Source organism: Anabrus simplex, chromosome 1 (genome assembly GCF_040414725.1).
Source record: "Anabrus simplex isolate iqAnaSimp1 chromosome 1, ASM4041472v1, whole genome shotgun sequence".
NCBI lineage: Eukaryota > Metazoa > Arthropoda > Insecta > Orthoptera > Tettigoniidae > Anabrus > Anabrus simplex.
In genome coordinates this window covers 741343925-741366054 of record NC_090265.1, presented here as the reverse complement: position 1 = coordinate 741366054, position 22130 = coordinate 741343925, and the positions used below count along the sequence as shown (strand labels likewise).

Sequence of the window (22130 nt, the reverse complement as noted above, 5' to 3'; positions counted from 1 at the left end):
CTGATTTTATAATGGCGTTATTGATATGAACTCTTTTATAAAATAGTTGATATTTTAAAAAAATTCCCTGAAAAATGTTAAGTAGACATTTGCTATATTTCCAGAGAACAAGTCACTTCACCTTATCCACCAAAGACTTTGGCAGACCCTTGAACAAAGGAGATGTACTAGGTTCTGAACTGCAGCTCTGCTTAGTTGGGGTTGTGGGTGTTTTCTTGGTGAGTTCTTCACTAGCTTTCTGCAGGGCCTGCTCCATTCTGTGGTTACAGTTGAACAGAGTCTTGGCTCGGTCTGAAATCAATTTTAAGATTTAGACAGTTAACTATTTCCAGGTAGATAACATTAGCAAAATAATACAGTGTACTCCTAATAGTTCACTTTGCAGTTAATTCACAGATCTTAAAAAGTAACTTTAAAAAGGAAGTGACCGTGGCCTTAATTAAGCTACAGCCCCAGCATTTGCCTGGTGTGAAAATGGGAAACCATGGAAAACCATCATCAGGGCTGCCAACAGTGGGGCCCGATGCTACCAAACATATGAGTATGTTGTTGTGGATGGCATGGCACAAGTTACAAGTAACTATTCTCATTTTGGTTCCGTATTGAAGACATATGGCACAAGTTTCCGTTATCTTCCGTTATCTTCTAAGCTGATGGCTGTCCGATGTCTGGAAGTCTGGCTTGAATGTAATACAAAGTTTTTCCTAGCAGAATGCTATATGTGTGTGTAGGTCAAGTTATAAGGAAGGCTGGAATAGTGAGGCGGTAGTGAGTCTGGAGGTGAGACCTCTCAATCAGAATTCAGTCCGCCTGTTCAGCCTACATTTTTAAGAGGGATACCTCCGTGTCTGACGTACGGCGTAGAGCTGATTGCTGGACACAGCTGAATGCCTACTGCTGCCGTGTTTGCAACCTATTTATACTGGCTGGCTGACGTCACAAGCCGTGAGTCAGCGCGCTAGCTGGATACACCACGCACATGTCTTGCTTGCCAGATTCGGCCAACTTCAGCAGCTAGCGATGTATAGGTCTTAATTGCGGACTTTGAAAGTCAACGAACGAGTTTATTGCACCGTGGTATGGCAATTCCGCCCATGTATTTTTGTGCACATACCTCACAATTTCATCTTCGACTTCTTTAAAGTGTCCTTGTTGTGGGCCACTGAATGCATTTTTTGTGCAGTACGCATTTTCAAGCCATCTTTGTCGACACGGTAACGCCGAATATTGGTTTTAGTTAGGCCTATGCTGTATTTTCTTGCGGCTGCACAATTATTATACAATTCCGAGTGTTTAATAGCCATTGACTCAAAATTGGCATCATAACATCGACGAGAACCTGTTGAAAATTTGCCGAAAATACCTGATCTACGTGTCTTCACAATACGACGATCCATCACGAAAATATTCCTGCTGTCTATAAAACTTAATTTTACTAAGTGTCAGGTAGAGCAGATGCGTTATAACTCTGCTACTGAGTAGCCGTGGCCTTTCTAAGAATTCGAAGGCTTGCATGTTTTGATACCATTCTGCAGATTTGAGAAACGTTTTTGTAGAGGATAATAGAGTGTCATTCTCTCTTCACTATTTCCCGATATCCAGTGATGTTACACATAGGCACTGTACGACCAGTCGCCGCGGCTAGCGATGTAGGCCTATGATAAAGAGGCGGTCATTTATTGTCAACGAGTTTTGTGTGCACGCGCACAGGGGTGAAAAGAAACAGCGTGGTTACTGCGGTAGCTGCCAGCGGTGTTCATTACTATCAGCCTATCAGGCCGCGAATGCAAAACAACCCTTGATTTTTCACATGAGATTCTGAGAAAAAAAAAAAGTCTTGGATTAGGAGAAATACGGTATCACTCCAGCAAACTGTGGCAAACATTTTGGTTTTCTTCTCTTCAAACGGCATCACGTAACTAACCTAACCGTATATGTATCATGAAAACCTATTTGAAACGCATGCAGAGAAATAATAACCTCCTCGCTAAAAATTGACATGGGAATAGCTTTCCGAAATTTAACTAGACGCGAGAAAATATAAACTATCATCTGAAATTGGTGATGTACCCTGTCATATCTTGAGGTGTATCACTTTCTTACTTAATTTCAGTATACGGTATACCATTAAAATTAAGAGATTGTTTACTTCAGCCTTTATTTTTAACGAGTTAACAACTGCTATCGGCCACGTTATTTACGCAATTTATTACGAAAATGTGTTATCCTTTTTCATTTCGAATTTTCTTTTGAGAACAGCAGTCGACGGGTATTACTAATCGACTCCTACATTGCCTTCGAATATTGATGAGAGAGCTCGCAAATGCACATAGCACGAAAACTATACCGTATCGAAGATGACAGATCACATTTTGTGGCAAACGTTTCAGTTTTGTTATTCAAATAGCATCACACATCCTAACTTATCTGTACTATATGTATGATGAAAACATACTTCAAGCAGAAGTAGAAAAACTATAACCTTCTCGCTATAAATTTATATGATAATAGCCTTTCCATAATTTAACGGACGCGAGAAAATATAAACTAACCTCTAAATCAATGACGCACTCTGCCATATCGTGAGGTGTAGGCCTATCTCATTCTTATTTAACTGTGGTATTTAGCATTAAAATTAAGCTATCGTTTATTCAGCGTTTATCATTAACGAGTTAACGGTTATCGTACACGTTATTTACGCAGTTATTACTAAAACATGTCCTCTTTCATTTTCCTCGCGGAAGAGCAGTCGACGGGTATTACTAATCGACTCCGAAATTGCCTTAGAATGTCAACGAAGAGTTCGCTGGTGGGCATAGCGAAAAAATGATATGGTACTTAAGATGATCGATATCATGCAGTATAAAGATTGGGTGCATAAATATCGGCAACGGAAAAAATCGAGCACGCAATATCGCTCGTAATAACGGTTGCATCAGTGATAGAGTTCTCACTGTATCCGAAGGATAACACACAGTTTAATATAGGAATTTTGAAGGGATGGACAAAGGTTATCGTTATAACGAGGTTCTCGTTATATGCCGTACTCGCTATAGCAGACTTCTGCTGTGTTTATGGGATTGGAATTTAATGAGCTACTAGCAGAGCACACGAATATTCATACCGAATATTTATGAAGTAAAACTGGCACTGTTGATACTACCTGGCAAGACACTAACGCTGATGAAATAAGAGCAAATAGGGGAGTTCTAATTTATGTGGAATTGGTTGTTTTACCTGAAACAGATGATTACTCCCTAGGAGACTTTTGCACATGTCCGTTAGTAAGGCAGGCAATGACATTGAAACGGTTTAGGAACCTTGTATATCATAGAAGAGAAAGGATCCACCTAATCAATACAAGTTTATTGTAAGTTCTTACATTACAGTACCGGTTTCGACTCCTTTTATAAAGTCATCTTCAGCTGTACATTACCTTTACATTAGTCAAAATTGGTGTTGTGCCTTGCTAAGTAAAATGAGGGATGTAACAAGGGTTAAAATTAGGCATATTTCAAAGTAAAAGCCGGCTGTGTATCATCTAATATGAAGTGTGTCTGAGAGCCTAAAAATCGTGTTGATCAACTTATTTTAAAAGATAATAGATACATAAACACATTAAAATATTCACAGTACATATTAAAATTACACATTAAAATGCACATTTCATGCTAAAGTCCAGTGTGATGAATAGCAACACATTCTTGAAATGAATTTGACATTTTGCGTTTATTTGTGTACTTAATTATCCAACATAAGAGGAAATGTCCGTGCTTGTGATCGTATGGAGTGCTTCTATAATATTCTACTCTATATTAAGTTCATCCACTTGTATGATTACAATCTTCAGTTGTCAATAATAAATGCATGTATGTTCAAAAGTAGGTATGTGCAGCTGAGGTTGAAAATTGTCTTAAATACGTTGAATGCAGTTTGCGTTAGTGTATAAATGTCAGTTGCTAGGTGGTGACTCTTTTTCTTGTCTATAATTGCCGATAAATATCTGTACGAAACGAAAAGTAAAGTTAGAAATTTGTGTTCGGAAAGTGCCTGCTAGTATGTGTGTTTCCGTAGTAGTTACTTACTGTTGCTGAAGTGGATGAGTTGCGTTTGACCTGGCTGCCTGGCGTGCACTGTGCCGTGTTCTCATGGTGTTGGTATCCGCTGCTGTGAGGGGAATAGAGGGGTGGGTAGGGGGAGTTGCTGTCGTATGTATATGGGCGGAGCTGGGTGTGTCGGTCGTCTGCGCTGTGGCGCGTGTTGGACACTGTTTGTTGACTGTTTTAAGATAGCAATTTTTTAAGACGGGGATAACTTTGTTAAATACGATGTTGGCTTTTTCAGTTATTTCATTGATATTGTAATTTGGGTTGGTATATTGATCCAATGATATATACAGTTCTTCTGTTATATTGAGCAAGGGGCCTTTGGGGTTTGTGTTTAGTATTATCATATCGTTAGCTATGTTCGTGAAACTGTTTGTATTCGTCCATATGCTGACCTATTGCAGAAAAATGGTTGTGTTTTATGGCATTAATGTGTTCATTGTATCTGATTGCAAAGTTTCTACCGGTACGTCCTACGAAACTTGAGCAATATTTACATCTAAGTAGCCATGTAAACAGGCCAACACCACAAGATGAACATTATGATATTCTGTACAAAACAAGACCAGCTCTGCAACTTACAGAAAATTTCGGAATTTTGTGTGCACCTGGCCGGGAACTCGCAGTAGATGAAATTATGATAGGTTTCAAGGGAAGATTTATCTTGAAACAGTACCTCCCAGGGAAACCCACCAAATGGGGTACCAAAGCATGGGGTATTGCTGAGAGTGGAAATGTTTACCTTCTGAAATGTGAGATTTATAAGGGGAAGAAAGAAACATGGGACCAGAATTTATTATTAGGAGAGCAGGTGGTTTTGCACCCGATAGAGTCATACTGCGGAAAGTGGCATCACGTTTACTTTGATAACTTTTTCAGTTCTGCAAAACTGATGAAATTACTGCTAACCCATAACACCTATAGTTGTGCAACGAGGGTAAATAGAAAAGGTTGGCCTGATCAGTTTCGGAAACCAGCACAGTTTAAACTAAAGCGGGGAGAATGTAGGAAAATGGAAAATGAGGGTGTAACAGCAAGTCTGACAAGATAAACGTACTGTTCTTGTGCTGTCAACAAATTCAGATTCTGTGAATGATGGTACATCATCATCATCATCATCATCATTGACCAACTCCAGTTTCCCAGGTGTGGTATACGAGCCCCTTCCATTTTGTTCTGTCCACGAACCATTCTTTGTTTACAATCCGCTCCCAATCCTGACCTCTCTCCTCTACATCGTTCTTCACTAAGTCCGTCCATTTTTCTCTAGGTCTGCCCACTGGTATCTTTCCCCTGATTTCTCTTTCATACTCCTTTCTTGCAGATCTGTTGGCACTCATTCTTTTCACATGACCAAACCACTTCAGTCTTGCCTTCTGGATCTTCTGGAGTAAGGAATCTTCTAGGCCTACGTCTTCTCTGACTTTTTAATTCCTGATTTTATCCCTCCTGGTCTTCTGGATCATTGTGCGTAGGAACTTCATTTCTGCTGCTTGGAGTTTCGAGTTGTCCTTTCTTGTTAATGTAGCGGTTTCCAGGCTGTATGTCAGGATAGGGGTGTAGTATGATTTATACAGTGTCATCTTGGTTTTGAGTGGTACTTATTTATCCCATAGTAGCTGTCTTACTTGGAGGTAAAAATGTATTGCTTTGCTGATTCGACTGTTTACTTCATATTTAGCTAAGTGGATGTTTCTCCAATGCAATGGCACTATGCTATTCTGCGGCAGAGTATGCGTGTCCTGTTTGGTATAATTCAACATATGCCAAACAGGTGGATATAGCTCTCAATGAAACTTGCAGAATTATAACAGGTTGTTTGAAATCTACTCCAGTTGAATGGCTCTACCACCTTGCAGGAATAGCGCCTCCTTCTGTTCGAAGAGAAATAGCTGCGAACAAGGAAAGAAAGACAGTGGAACAGGAAAGGACCCATCCTCTATATGGGCATGAACCGCATCTGCAACGTTTGAAGTCAAGGAAGAGTTTTCTCAGAACCTCAAAGGAACTTAGAACCACTACTGAAAAAGCCAGGTTGCAATTATGGAGGGCTACATCCTACCTTCCTCCTGGCTGGATAAGATTTTCTGAAACTCTGCCTCCTGGCTACGACAAAGAATGGATGATCTGGAAGTCCCTGAATAGACTGAGATCTGGAGTTGGCAGATCCAAGGTTAATTTGGCAAGATGGGGCTACATAGATCAAGAAAAAATCCAATGTGACTGCGGAGAAGACCAGACCGTCCAACATATGCTCCAGTGTCGACTATGTCCAGCCTCCTGCACAGAAGATGAACTATATCAAGCATCAAAAAATGCATTGGAAGTGGCCAAGTTTTGGGCAAATGTAATATAGTAATTATAACTGTGTATAACATGTATGTTTCTGATACGAGAATAATAATAATAATAATAATAATAATAATAATAATAATAATAATAATAATAATAATAATAATAGTAATAATAGTAATAATAATAATACAGTGAAACGAAAATCTTGTAAAAGGCAAAGAAGAAATAGAAATGGCGTGCCCTCGTGCTGTCATAAATTACACAAAACATATGGGTGGCATGGACATCAGTGATACTACGGCGTTGGGTGATCGTTTAAAAAATGGTGGAAAATTATTTTTATTTTGTAATCAATGTATGCGTTGTGAACAGTTTCATTCTTTATGATATGAGTAACCGACAAGCTCTCACAGCTCATGGAAACAGACAGCTGAACTTCCGGCGCAACTTGGTGAAACAGCTGATCGGGAACTTCACGTGCCGCAAAGGTATGGGAAGGAAAAGAAGTTTACCCTTCGGCTGTTCATCCCCTAAATTATTTCATTCTTTTCTGAAGATACATGGTCGTATCAAAGTGGGTGCTTTATGTTTACAAATAAAAAATAGGGCAGCTTCTGGGAGAGGCAAACAAACATTCAAATGTAAGCAGTGCGATCTACCACTGTAGACGACGGGGTTGTTGTAGTGTCCACCGCCTTGCAGTAATGCAACCCGCTGTTGCATCGAAACTCCTAGAATGTGCGTGGTGTATCCAGCTAGCGCGCTGACTCACGGCTTGTGACGTCAGCCAGCCAGTATAAATAGGTGGCAAACACGGCAGCAGTAGGCATTCAGCTGTGTCCAGCGATCAGCTCTAAGCCGTACGTCAGACACGGAGGTATCCCTCTTAAAAATGTAGGCTGAACAGGCGGACTGAATTCTGATTGAGAGGTCTCACCTCCAGACTCACTACCGCCTCACTATTCCAGCCTTCCTTATAACTTGACCTACACACATATATAGCATTCTGCTAGGAAAAACTTTGTATTACATTCAAGCCAGACTTCCAGACATTGGACAGCCATCAGCTATCAGGGACATTCATATGTTCGTGACATTCTACCTTGTCAGTGTAGATCCAATTGTACATAATAGGGCAAAATTGTATAAGTGTAAATACTTCTCATTCGAACAGCAAGCTTCCTCACTGTATTATTTAGTGTGTGCTCCAAATAAGAAGCAAGTCCCAAGATAATTTATTTTGTGTATTGTGTGAAAAATTTCACAAAAATAGACTTTTAAGTTGTGTTCTGTATATAGTACTTCTTGTATACAACACAAGAGGGGTGCTTTTTGGAATACTACCAGGAGCAAGATGTGGATATTCAAAATTAGGGTGAGTAGGCCTACACACTTATATGCACTAATCATTTAGGAATGAAATGCAAAAGAAATTACTTTTATATATCTTTATTGGTTTGACTTCTAGTTATTGTATTTTCTTTTAAAGCGTGAAATTTATGCTGCTGCACCTATTGGGATTTAAAGGACACTGGCAGAAAACACGGCCGGGCATCCGCCTTTAAATGGGGAATGGCAAAGGTTTAAATGTAAATGAACTGTAAATATTTTTTTAATGTTTGAATTCCTTGAATAACTTACACATACCAAATTTTGCATGTGTTTTTCGTCAAAAATGTGCGTTAATTGCGCGAGAAAATACAATATATATAATCCATTTTAAGAAGAGCCAAATTGGTGCCGCATTTTACTATCAATGAAAGAATTTTAGATAACAAGAACTTGATATTTTAGCCTTTACATAGTTTTATCTATTTCTTGTTATGTGATACTTTTAACTTTTGGTTTTAATGTGATATTCAAGCTATAGCTGGTGATGTCCACGATATAAAGACGAAACGTGTATTAATTGATTTTAATTATACTGATGTTTGTATGGTAAGGCTGGACTTTTGTGAACTCTCTTAGAAGATTTACAGTGACAATACAGAAACATTATGAAGTTTATAGTTTGTAACTGAACAAGACCCCAAGGTTTTGAAGACCTCAGCATGGCGTGCTACAAAAATGCTAAAATTGAAATAGCCTCAATTACGGAAAACGAACGTATGCGTGTGAATCGGAGTTTCCTAAGACGATGCCAAGAATGTGTGGATGCAGGAGGAGAACATTTCCAAAATCTCCTGTCACAAGGTATGAGCTTATTTTCTTCATTTTTAATTACTAATTTTCTTAATTCTTACATTAATTTTAAATCTCATGTCATGCACGGATAAAGGAGCGAAGTGCTGGCCTTGTTGCTATGCCATGGAGCAGGATGTGATGGGTTAACGGGAGGCAGATAAACCGGGCGCGCTTGCTAGCCAACCGATGAGAGAAACTCACTGTATATGGGCTAAACATTTTCAAAATATGGACTAATTTTTTTTTATCGTGCAAAATAATGTAAAGAACATTGTCATTGCACCTAGAAAAACCGTTACGTGATAACATTTTACCTTAGAAAAGTTCTGTCAACTAAGGTTCAGTAGTGGATGAACCACTTCAACGAATTTTCACACTATGTGCTGCGGGTCAGTATTTCTCCTTTCAAAATTGTCACATAGCGGTATTTTGAGGCACAATGGCGATAATCTGAATTGTGTAACTTCCATACTGAAAAAGCCCCAGCAAACACAGCACTTGCTATCCACATTCCACAGAAAGACCAGAATTCAGCTTTGAAACATCGATGCTAATAAAATAAATTTTTAAATTAAAGTATGTATATGTGAGTTTTGTAAAAGTATCCAGCCAATAATGCCCGGAATATGGAAAATAAAAAAGCTGTATCGGAAGCAGAGTTTATGTTGTTATGAAGTAGATGGAATAACAATACTTATTGAATATTATTTTAATAGTAACTAGCTGGATCCTGTCAAACTCAGTCGCTGCACTCCACGAGCTGCTGATGAGTATGGATGTTATCTAAGGTTGCCTCCCAGTCCGCAGGCACAGTAGAAGTGCTGTGCTGACGTATGCTGTCATGTACTGCTGCAGACATCTTGGGCCTCCTCGATTCCTCAGATTTACCTCTATCTTCCTGAATGCATTTACAACAGTTTCAGATCAACAGGCATTTTGCGAAGCAAGCACAATTTTCAACTTTTCAACTGACCAGGTCTTGAAGTTATGGACATTATTTAGTATGATAAAAGAGTTCTATCGACGAATGTAACAATGCCACTTGCACCACAGAGTTGTGAGCTATACTAATAAAACTCGGTCTTGTCACAGTTTATCAAACTACCTTCAATAATATTTTCAACCTTCACTTTTTTAACCATATACTAACCATTTGGATATCGTGCAAAGTTATGCGAAGTTTTGGTGTCGAACTCTCTATATGTTCCCATGTGCGACACTCAAAATTCTACGAGGGCCGCAATACACGAACAGAACGTGTATCAATAGATTTTCAATGTCTTCAATTTCCAGATTCGTGAACATGTAAAAAAAATATGTTAGATTGATGCTTTCACGGTCCGTAATTTAAGACATGATAATAAGCTTTTGGGCGTAGCCAATAAAAATAAAACATGTATTTACACAGAAATCCCAGCTCTGCAAAGCTGTTGATAGAGTACTTTACAACAAAGGCTTTATAGACAACATTTCTATAATTTAACCTGTCAACACAAGAAGAAAATAGTTTTAAGCCTTACCCAATACATCTTTAGCAGTGGTGTATTTTTCAACAGTAGGTGGCTGAGGTAGAGAGTCAGCTTCAACACAGGGAACTTTCTCCAACTCAAACTCAGGATGCCATCTGGTCAGTTGAGACCTCGGGATAACCATTGGAGGATCCAGACTCAAGAGAAATTCCTACATAAGTGCATATCATACAAGGTTTTTATAATAAATGTAAACAGACAAGAGCGAAATAAGGTCATATACAGAGAAATGGAAACGAATACAGTACTAAACATTTAGGACATGGTGCACACAAAAAAATGTAAAAACACAAAAAACTTTCTTTAATCTTTTTCACTGATGCATTTAAGAGCATAACTTCTGTTACCTACCTCATGATAGTCTTTGACAAGTTCCAGGAGTCTGGCATGGAAGGCCCGGCGACGCTCTAACAAGCAAGACGGAGTCATCATCGACTGTTCAGCGCTGTTGACTTCAAACAGATATCACATGAGGATCAGCAGGTGGTAATAACAACATAGTAATCAAATTTTAAAAACAGGCAAAAAGAAGTAAACTGCCTAGCTCAAAAAATGCTGTCCATATGCCGGCAGATGTTTCCAACGACAATGGTACAGGGAAGGGCTACGAATAGGAATAAAGCAGTCATCAGCAGCAATGGGTTAATCTTGAATATATATTTGTAATTGCGACTTTATTATCTCCTTGTGTCACAGTTTCTATAACCTGTTGAATTTGTACAGGGTTATTCATAAATCAGTACCACATTTCTGAAATTTATTGTGAAATAAGTACTTTACACATCAGTGTGAATGGTATACCAAAAGAGGTACAATCTCTCCAAGTTTGACATACCTTACAAATGTTGTATGTGTGTGCCTTTGGATACACGGCAGACATCCAGGGAATAGTCCAACTCCGTCCACACCCGCGCCAGGAGGTTACGGTCGATCACTGCTATCGCTGCTGTAATGCAATCTCAGAGGTCATTGAAGTCAGCAGGAAGTGGTGGAATGTAGACCTTATCCTTCACATAACCCCAGGGAAAGAAATCACACGGGGTTAGGTCTGGGGAATGGGGAGGCCACCACAACAATAACACGTCATTGTCAGCAGTTCGTCCAATCCAACGTTGTGGTAAGTTCTCGTTCAGGTACATGCACACGAGTCGATGGAAGTGGAGCAGGGCCCGTCCTGTTGGAAAACTAAGTCGCCACTGTCTGTACACAGTTGTGGCATAAGCCAATGTTCTAACATGTCCAGATAAACAATGCCAGTCACTGTGGATTCAGCGAAGAAATAGGGCCAGTAAAGCTTGTCCTTTGACAGGGCGAAGAACACATTGATCTTTGGGGGGTCGCACACATGCTTGATTATCGCATGTGGGTGTTCTGTCCCCCAAATGCACACGTTGTAACGGTTCACTTTCCCTGACACGTGAAACGTTGCTTCATCGCTAAAGATGAGTCCGTCACCAAAATCATCATTAGCTGCCACTGGAGCCTGCATGTCGCTGGCAAATGGTGTACGAACCTCCTTGTCACCATCTGTGAGCACCTGCAGGAGTTGCTGCTGTCTGTACTGTTTCACCCTCAGTTGCTTGCGAAGAATCCACCACACAGTCAGTTGTGACATTCCCAGCTGCAGACTACCACAAGTCGTCGATTTCTGAGAGCTGCGCTGGAACAACTCACAAACATACGAGATAGTGGCTTCTGACAGTCCTGGCCTTCTGGGTCGTTTGGGTGAACACAGACAACCTGTGCGCTCGAATGTTTGATACCACTTTATGATCATCCTGTGATTTGGTGCGTTCTTGTGAAAACGAGTGCAAAATCGCTGCTCAACAGTCACAGGAGCCTCTGGTTTTGCAAATTCTTCACACAAAACGCCTTCTTGTTTGCGAACACCATTTTGAACACTTCTGCCACCTAGCAGCCAACGGCATCACCACAACATGCGCGTGCTTTATTTGACACAAACTTGAAAAGTTTCTGTTTCCATACGTACATGATTCGGACTCGCACGTCTCATACAGCAACGTCAAGACTTTCTAAATGTGACAATGATGTATGAATAACCCTGTATAATACTTTAGCTCCTGCTCTGGGTTTTAATGGCCTGTGATGATACGATACTCCACAGTGATCCCCTATCTCCTGTTACCAGGCTAATCCTTTCTCCTATTTCTCTTATTTGTCAAATTACAAATGTCCGTTTTAACATTAAAGCGAACCCTTAGAGAAGAACAAAGGCCAGAATTTGATTTCTCATATCTCTACATATTCTACACTTTTCTTTGTTTCAAACAGGCCTATTTCTTGTTGGAAAAAGCTGACCAGTTAGATGTATATTCTAATATCAACGTGCTAGGTTTTAAATGATAACAAAATGAAGTTGTAAAGGAAGTATATAAATTTTGCTGTGTAAGTAGTAAATGTTTCCTATAAGAGACACTTACTTTCTTATTACTTTTGAAGATAAATACTACATTTGAAACTTAAATTACAACCGCAATCCATCCTAGCAATGCCAGTAACCATTGGAAGTTTCTCTGAATACAGATTTGTTTTTAAATTTCTGAGCTTGGTGATACAACTAATATTGAGCTAATATATATTTACTTTTTACATTGCACCAATGCACATGCGCGTGCTTTATTTGACACAAACTTGGAGAGTTTCTGTTTCCATATGTACATGATTGTCTTATGGTGGCAATGGGATAGGAAAGGACTAGGAGTAGGAAGGAAGCGGCCATGGCCTTAAGTAAGGTGTGCCTGGTGTGAAAATGAGAAACCACGGAGCTAAATGATCTCACTTGTGAAAGACCGATGTAAACTTGCCCATGGCTGAAGAATGGTTTAGGAAAATAAGGACAGATTTTGTCAAAATTTTGATCTTGAGACTTGCTGATCGTCGCTAAGAAGGGTAACCATAATTCAGAAATTTTTTTTTTTTTTTTTTTTTTTTTTTTTTTTCTTAACGTCGCACCAACACAGATATGTCTTATGGCAACGATGGGATAGGAAAGGTCTAGGAAGTGGAATGAAGCGGCCGTGGCCTTAATTAAGGTACAGCCCCGGCTTTTGCCTGGGGTGAAAATGTGAAACCACGGAAAACCATCTTCAGGGCTGCTGACAGTGGGGCTCGAACCCACTATCTCCCGATTACTGGATACTGGCCGCACTTAAGCGACTGCAGCTATTGAGCTCAGTATCTTTGTTTTAAAGGGGCCTAACAGCTAGGTCATCGGCCCAATTCAGAAACCTGCCAGAAGGAGTGTTATTATGGGTATGAATGCAGTTTCTGTAAGAGTTGCCGCTATTACTAATCTTTAACTATTTAACTATAAATCTGTCCCTTTGCAGATGTCTTTGGAGGGTAATAAACTTTTGTAGTGACATGGGTATAGCACACTGCTTCATTCTCAGTTCGTGTGGAAGCATTCTGGTTGGAGTTAGACTCATAAGAAATTACTCAGGGTAAACAGTTCCCATTTTGTTTAACTTGTATCATATACATACTAAATTGGTATAGGACCAATAAAAAAGATATTAGGCCCCTTCAATAACAATCATCATCAGTAATCCAGTACAGTAAAACTTCGTTAAGACGTTTCCGCAGGGGACAAGGAAAGAGGACGTGTTAAGCGAGGAAACATACTATTGAATACATAAATTAAAACTATTTAAAGTTAAAAACTTCATCACTGATCCGTACTGAACTAATAATTACAATTCAGCATACCTATGTCCAAGAAAGATCTAAAAAACGAACTCAACACAATCCGCGAAATTGCAAAATTCAACGGCTTCAGCAACCATTTTATAGAAAGGATAATCAATAAACATAAATATCGCCCAAAAACTACCCTCAGAAAAGAAACAACTAAACATCTAACATTTTCCACCTTCACGTTCAACAATGATATCTACAAGTTAACCAATATCTTTAAGAAACAAGGCGTTAAAATAGCCTTCAAAACCAACTATAAGAACATGAACGTTTTACACAATACTTCACACATCAATAGGACCAGCAGTTTTTTAAAATTAGGAGTTTATAAGATCAAATGTAACACCTGTGGAAAAACCTACATCGGGCAAACCGGTAGAAACTTCAATATCAGATACCACGAGCACACTAACGCAATAAAATACAAGTTTTCAGCCATCGGCCAACACATGCAAGATTATAACCATAATTTCACCAATATCGAACAAGACATGGACATCCTCGTATTAGCAAACAAGGGCCCTTTACTCGACATAATGGAAAATTACTACATACACCTAGACCAATACTTCAACGCCAGTCACAATCTCAATGAAATCTCAGAGAAACCCAACATACTCTTCGATCTATTTATCACTTTCCTCAGAAACAATAATGCAGCCAACCAAAACTCAATCCTAAAATTTAATCAAAGGTACTTTTCCGAGACAATTACCCTTTCTCCCGCACCCTTCAACCCCACCTTAAGCCCTCTTCCCCTCTTAAACCATCTCCACTCTTCCTAAGCCATATATAATTTTATATGTGTCATTTCACATTGCATTCTTCATTATAAGGACTTACTGTTTTCCATGATTATATAATTTTTTACAACACTAAGCCCCCTTTTATACTTTGTTCCAAACCTCTTATGTATATTCCTTGTATATTTATTAGCTATTACTCACCTGTCCCACACTAACATCTCTTTTCATTTACCACATTCACTTGTTATTCCATAATAATCTTACTGTTAAAATTAACATGTTCTTAGGATTTCGTCAAGAGTGATCTGCATATGCTGCATCCTTTTTTATACTCAAGATCTACAGCAAGAGTGCTCAAGAACCTAAGATATCTACAAAAAATTATCTTCACTGAAAAGTGCTACATGAACTTCAATTATTAATTCTTCAAAAAAAGTGTCATAAGTGTTACAATTACCCTTTAATAATATTTCTTGTGTGTTGACTTCTTGCCATTTTTGTATCGGCTGATGATGACATGGATATATGTAGAAACCGGTCTCAAAACATATTAAACATGTTGCAACATGAATTTATGCAACAATTATTATTGTATTGAATAGGTGGAATATCTTTCTCTTTTTAGCATTGTAAATTAAAACTATCCAAAAGGGATATGCAAACACTTGATAGGATTTTTAAACACGCCTACATTTTACGTTGTATATGTACAGGTACAGTGAAGAATATGCCCTACCTACCATTTCCGAAGATGAAATGAGAGTAGTAAAAACCGTGAAAAAGGACGAGAAAACAAATACGCAAACGTTTTTCACCGAGGCTTATTAAATAGCACTAGTGTATTAATAGGTGTGTAAAACACCAGACAGCAGATATGAAAATATTTTCACTGGTGGCCATAAAAGTGTCAACGTTTTATTACAGATCACATTCCTTCTAAAACAAATATTACTTGAAACCTTATATTTTGGCCCAGTGGGCTATAAAACGTTGTCTGGTCACACTCTTTGACCATGAATTATTAGGAGGTTAAACTCGGCCATGTGTGAGAGAATGACTTTGACGCCATCGTGAATGCGACAGCACTTCGATCGGCTCGAGTCGACAACCTAAGCGTCACCTCTGAAAGATGCGCATGCCTGTCCACTTCTTGGATTTTACTTTTGTATTCATTGGTAAGCGATTTCACGACCTTTTTAGTATCCATAATTGGACCACCATTAGACAAATATGCACCATGCTAGTCAAATATCACTCAACATACAATTAATTTCTAACTTCCGAAAAGAATGCAAAATACAAACATAAACAGGCTTACTGGGTTTTTGAGCAATGTTAGTAAAAACTGGCAAGCAAAACAGAACTTCTCTGAGGCTAACAAGGTGAAACTTACCTTGTAAAGTTAAGGAAATCAAGGCCTCTCTCCCGCTTACGCGCAACTCTTCCCAACCTGCCTCCTGTGCTAAGGGCTCTTATCTGCGTTGGAAATCACGTTCCTTTCACAAGGGTAACAAATAACATTTTCAGGGCAAGGAGAAATTTGATCATTCTAAGCAGTGAAAAATGAAAATCCACAGTCTGTTTCCAGTCATTCAACTGGGTCAGGAATAGAATGAATTAAGCCCCCATCAAGTGGCAAGGTTCTGGAGCAATAATTAATGACTGACAGATGAAATGAAATGATACTGTAGAGTGTTGCTGGAATGAAAGATGACAGGGAAAACCGGAGCACCCCAGAGAAAAACTTGTCCCACCTAGGCTTTGTCCAGCACAAATCTCACATGGAGTGACCGGAATTTGAACCATGCAGACCAGCGGTGAGAGGCCGACGTGCTGCCACTCGAGCCACGGAGGCTCGTTCCAAGCGGTAGTAATGAAAATTTGTGACATGATAAAGGAGGCATTTTTATATAATACGACGTGAATCGGGACTTCTAATTTACAACGTGCTAAGGAGGAACACACTAACAAGATTTTTACTGTATATCTGTGCAAGTGTGCACTTCATCACCTTAACTTCAACCCAAGTGTAAAAACATGCTTTACAATTTCATCCCCGACCCTGTATCAGGAAACAGGACTAATAATAATAGAGAATAATAAACCAGTTCATCCAAATTTTCATAAAAGGAAAAGAACAATCAAGCAAGAACAGAAGCTTGGAACACATACTAGGACACCCACTGTAAGAGTATTATGAATTTTGACAATACGGACAAAGAGGGATATTTCAGAATACCTTCTGCTAAAAGAGAGGTGGTGGTTCTTACCTTCCAGTTGTGGTTCCACAACCAATTCATACATCTCTGGCTTTGAGGAACCGAAAGAGCGGCACTTCTCTCGTTTGAATGTGAAGAGATCAGGGTGCACTCTCTTGATCTGGCCAAGGTGATTCTCCGTGAAGTTCCTACACACACACACACACAATGTTCGATAATTACATGGTTCTGTACAATGATATACACAAATTAACAGACTTCATGCAATTGTCATCAGTAGACAATTTGTGGCAACTGGCAGATTTCACTGAACTGGTCAAGTTCTGTGCACTACAGTAAAATCTTGTTCCGAAGTTTCTGCAGGGGACAAGGAAAAAGAACGTGTTAAGTGAGAAAACGTTCTACTGAATACACGAATGAAATCTATCCAACAGGGTTATGGTAACACTAGATACAAATTTTTCCGACATGACGGCATTTAAAATTCGGGAATTAGGTATAATAAAATATGTAAAGTATTGACAAGGCGGGAAAGTATTTTATAGAAATTTGAATATTAGTCAATAGGGACAGGAATAACCAACATGGTGAAAATAATCAATTATGACGGCATTTTACGTTGTGTATCGTGAGTATGGTGAATACTATATCTACCGTTTCTGAAGATGAGAGGAGAATATTAAAAAGTGTGAAAAACACGAGAGAACAAATATGAAAACCTTTTCTGCTGAGGATTATAAAATAACAACAGTGCACTGAAAGGTGTGAAAAACACCAGACAACAAATATGAAAACATTTGCATGGGGACTCATGAAAATATCAAGTATCATTGCAGAGCGCGCTCCTTCTAAAACAAATGGTAGTAGAAGCATTTTATTTCCGGTTATTAAACATTATTTTCTCTTAGACAGTGAATTGGAGGTTACACTCCACCATGTGTGACTGTGACTTTGCCCGCCATTTTGAATGCGACAAACCTTCGATTCGACAAACACGAAAGATTGAGTCAAAACTCGAAGGTGCAAGTTTCAACATTCATGCTACTTGAAAGATGTGGTTGCTAGTCCACTTTCTGATAGATTCTAATTTTGTCTTCATCAAGTAAGGAAATTCACAACTTTTTCCAAATCCATAATTTGGCTGTCACAAGACAAATATGCACCACGCTAATCAACTTCATACAATTATGTTCCTAATCCAGATATAGGCTATCAGGCGACAAATATTAGCTACCATCACTGTACCACTCAATACAAAATAAATTTCTAATTTCTCAATGGAATGCAAAATACAAGCACAAACTGGCTTGCTGGGTTTATTCAGCAATATCAATGAAAACCGGCAAATGAAAATGAACTTTCCTGAGGCTTGCTGCCAGAAGGTGGAATTTACCCTGTAAAGTTCAGGAATTCAAGGCCTTTTCCCAGTTTTGCACAACTTTCCATGACCTGCCTCCTGTGACGAGGGCTCTTATCTGTGTTGGAAACTCTATTCCTTTCCCAAGGGATGACAAAGATGATTTTCCAGGCTAGGAAAAATTTGATCGTACTAAGCGAAAATTTATGAAACGATGAGCGAGGTATTTTTGCACATATTTAAATCAAAACTTTGAATTTATAACGTGCTAATGAGTGTCGAATGTTGAATTAAATCCAGTCGATCAAAGTGTTGTCCAAGCTAAAAAAGCTGACAAAGTCATTCTCTCGCACATGGCCGAGCTAAACCTCCAATTAATTCAGGGTCGAAGAGTGTGACCATAATACGATGTTCAATAACCCACTGGTCCAAAATATAAGGCTTCAACTAACATTTACATGTACCGGGCGAGTTGGCTGTGTGTTTTGGGGCACGCGGCTGTGAGCTTGCACCCGGGAGATAGTGGGTTTGAATTCCACTGTCGGCAGCCCTGAAGATGGTTTTCCGTGGTTTCCCATTTTCACACCAGGCAAATGCTAGAGCTGTACCTTAATTAAGGCCACGGCCACTTCCTTCCAACTCCTAGGCCTTTCTTACCCCATCGTCGCCCATAAGACCTATCTGTGTCGGTGCGACGTAAAGCCACTAGCAAAAATCATTTATTTGTTGTCTGGTATTTTAAGTATTTTTTACTACACTGTTGTTATATAATAAGTCCCATTGGAAAAGGTTTTCGTATTTGTCCTCCCATCTTCTTCCATGCCTTTTAATACTCACATCTCATTTTTGTAAATGGTAGATAGCTAGAGTTTGTGGTTTATAGCATTTAAAAATCAGTGATTTAGCGTTTTGATTTTCAAATTTAGTGTTTTGTAGCATCTTAACTTCTCAAATTTAGCATTTTGTAGCAAATTGGTTAAAAATAGGCATAATTTGCTAAATTACACAGACAACAGTTGGGAGTAAAATCATACTGTTTAATCACATATTGCTCGTCATGCAGTTTTGAATTCACTATGGAAAATAAGACAAACATCAACATAAGACTGCAAGAAGTATTAATGTATTTTCAAAATTACAAACACAATTTCAAAGTGAAAAATACTATTCTGAACGTATTTATTTATCACAGTACAACACACCTACAAGGAAGAGGTACAACATGCCAATTATTTAAAAGGTGTCCTCCTTCATTTGAGACCGCCTATCAGTTACAATTATGTTGTACTTGCTAAAAAAAACTCTACATCGACACTGTCCGTAGAGGCCCAAATGCACAGAAGTGCTGCCAAGGCAAAGGAAAGCTTGCAAAACATTTTTTTCTTCAAGTTTTTGATTGCAGAGTCGGCACATCAATATAGGCCATCTGTATCCTTACATAAAAATGTCCCGATTTGTGACTTTCGGCATGCTGTTTGATCGTCACTTCGCTTACCCATGGCTAACAGACAATAAAATAAATCGCTACTGTACTTTTAAACAGAACTACTACTCAACACCAATGTCAAGAATAACCGACTATGATCAAGGGTCAACACACGAAGAGAATGAATGTGGTGCTTGAAAGTGTATTTGCTGTTTGATTGACTGGTCTTTGCAGTGCTCTTTAGCCAGTGAAAGAAATTCCACACATTGAATGATTTAACCCTTTGGCCTGCCATTACTTGTGAAAGGAAATACAGTAGAACCTCGATAATTCGAAATCGGTTATTCAAAATCCCCCCTAATTCGAAGAAGCTCTCGTTCCCGGAAACATGAGATACAGTTTTGCATGTTATTTCAATTGTTTAATTCGAAATACGGATAATTCGTAATTCGAAGTACAATGTCGGCCTCATTACCGAAATTCAGACTTTTAATTCGAAACTGCCTTTACATTTTAAAACAATAGTATGTTACAGAGTAATTTCAACTCGAAATTTATCCGCTCCGCGTCATAATAGAACGCGCATTCCGGAACGTGGAGGGGTAGCTTTCCGCACTTACACTCACTTCGGTGGGCCAACAGTGCGCTTCATGATTGCTAAGTTGAATGAAATCGGAATTCTTGTTTGTTCAACCTCTTAAGGAACGCCATAATATCACGCAACATGCAGTGTGTGGGAAAACAGAATCCGCGAACACTGGCGATGCCGACAGTTGACGAAAAAACGTGGCAAATATAATAAATTCGTAGGCACCGAACAATATTGACATGCCGGTGAAACTGCATTGCTTTATTTTAATGCGAGCCCAAACGGTCTTATTGTTTTAACGGAGAAATTGCCAGCCTGGAAATCGTACAGTGTGAGGGATGGGAGTCATAGTAGTGCGTTGCAATGCACATGGAAGCGAGATACTTTATTCCCTCGCCATAGGAAACTTCGATAAGACACGATGTTTTAAGAGCGTCCGGCACTTTCCATGCCAGTACAAAGCATCTATAATAAAAATGCAAACAGTAAAGAAATCCAAAAAATAATGCATTTGCACAGGGGAACCGGCATAATTTATCCTCGTCTTTGAATTGTGCGATTTTTTTTTTTCGTTGCGTGAGGTTATGTTTACCAGTGAGATATCCGAGTGTATTATTTGAATACTGTAAATGCACCTTCTTGGATACATTTCGGAAATAGTTTTTTCCATAGAATTTGAAAGGTTTAAACTGTGAATCGAGGTGATTGCATGTATTAATGGGTCTTAGAATACTTCGTGACGCGGCAAGTGTTTACATTTCTGAAGTACGAGAGAAGTGCCATGGCGGGAAATCGTACAAGGATAGAGTCATAGGAAAGTTCGATTTTTAAGGGCATCGGGTACTTTCTGTGTAAATACAAGGCATCTAAAATGCATACAGTATAGTAATCCAATTAATAAAGCACTTGCACATGGGAGCGAGCATAGATTTCTCCTCGTCTTTGGATCGTGCTTTTTTTCTTTCTTTCGTTGCGTGAGGTTATGTTTACCAGTGAGATATCCGAGTGTATTATTTGAATACTGTAAATGCACCTTCTTGGATACATTTTGGAAATAGTTCTTTTTTCATGGCATTTGAAAGGTATAAACTGTGAATCAAGGTTAAATGCATGCTGTAACGGGCCTTAGAATATTTTGTAACGCGGCAAGGGTTGGTACTTCTGAATTGCGAATTGGCGGTTAATTCGAAATCACGTCATTCGAAGTCCGATTTTTGAGTCCCAACGACTTCGAATTAACGAGGTTTTACTGTATTCCCTTACATACTATTTATTTTTCGTCGCTTTAACATAAATTTGATTAATCACATAAGCTACACAAGAATACACAAAGCAAAGTGAGCTTTTAGCTCGTCTATAGTAACAGGAAACCAATGTTTTTGTTTGTAAGTATTACTGGTTTCAAGGGAAGCAGATAAATTAGCAAGAAATGTAGAAGTAATAGGTATTGGTTTCCTTAGTAACGTGATCCCAGAACTGTGGGGTTAGAAATTCATTCCCTAAGTCCATTTCTTTCGGATTATTACCCAACCCCCTCCTCACTATAGAGTGAATTTCAAAAACTGGTTTACACATTACAGAAAGAGGCTTATTGTCAAGATCATAATTCCAAGTATCATTTTACTAGACTTCTCAACGGGCGAGTTGGCCGTGCGGTTAGGAGCGCGCAGCTGTGAGCTCACATCCAGGAGATAGTGGGTTCGAACCCCACTGTCGGCAGCCCTGAAGATGATTTTCCGTGGTTTCCCATTTTCACACCAGGCAAGTGCTGGGACTGTATTGTAATTAAGGCCACGGCCGCTTCTTTCCCATTCCTAGGCCTTTCCTGTCCCATCGTCACCGTAAGACCTATCTGTGTCGGTGCAACATAAAGCAAAAAAAAAAGGAAAACTAGACTTCTCACTCGCTCTTGTTGCATTCTGGTTTTGTCACGTAGTTTCATTTGGCACTATCATCTCGGAA

At 39.0% G+C, this 22130-nt stretch overlaps 1 protein-coding gene across 2 annotated transcripts in view; it reads right to left on the bottom strand.

Annotated features, from left to right (window-relative positions):
- The window catches only part of dup (double parked), a 93988-nt gene that overhangs the window by 27713 nt on the left and 44145 nt on the right, over window positions 1-22130 (bottom strand). For both annotated transcript variants that reach the window (XM_067136131.2, XM_068225193.1), the window contains exons 5-8: window positions 16848-16984; window positions 10466-10566; window positions 10106-10265; window positions 122-291 (exon numbers count right to left, since the gene is read on the bottom strand). In XM_067136131.2, the coding sequence (XP_066992232.2) occupies window positions 122-291; window positions 10106-10265; window positions 10466-10566; window positions 16848-16984 (568 nt within the window). The remainder of the gene's footprint in view (window positions 1-121; window positions 292-10105; window positions 10266-10465; window positions 10567-16847; window positions 16985-22130) is intronic.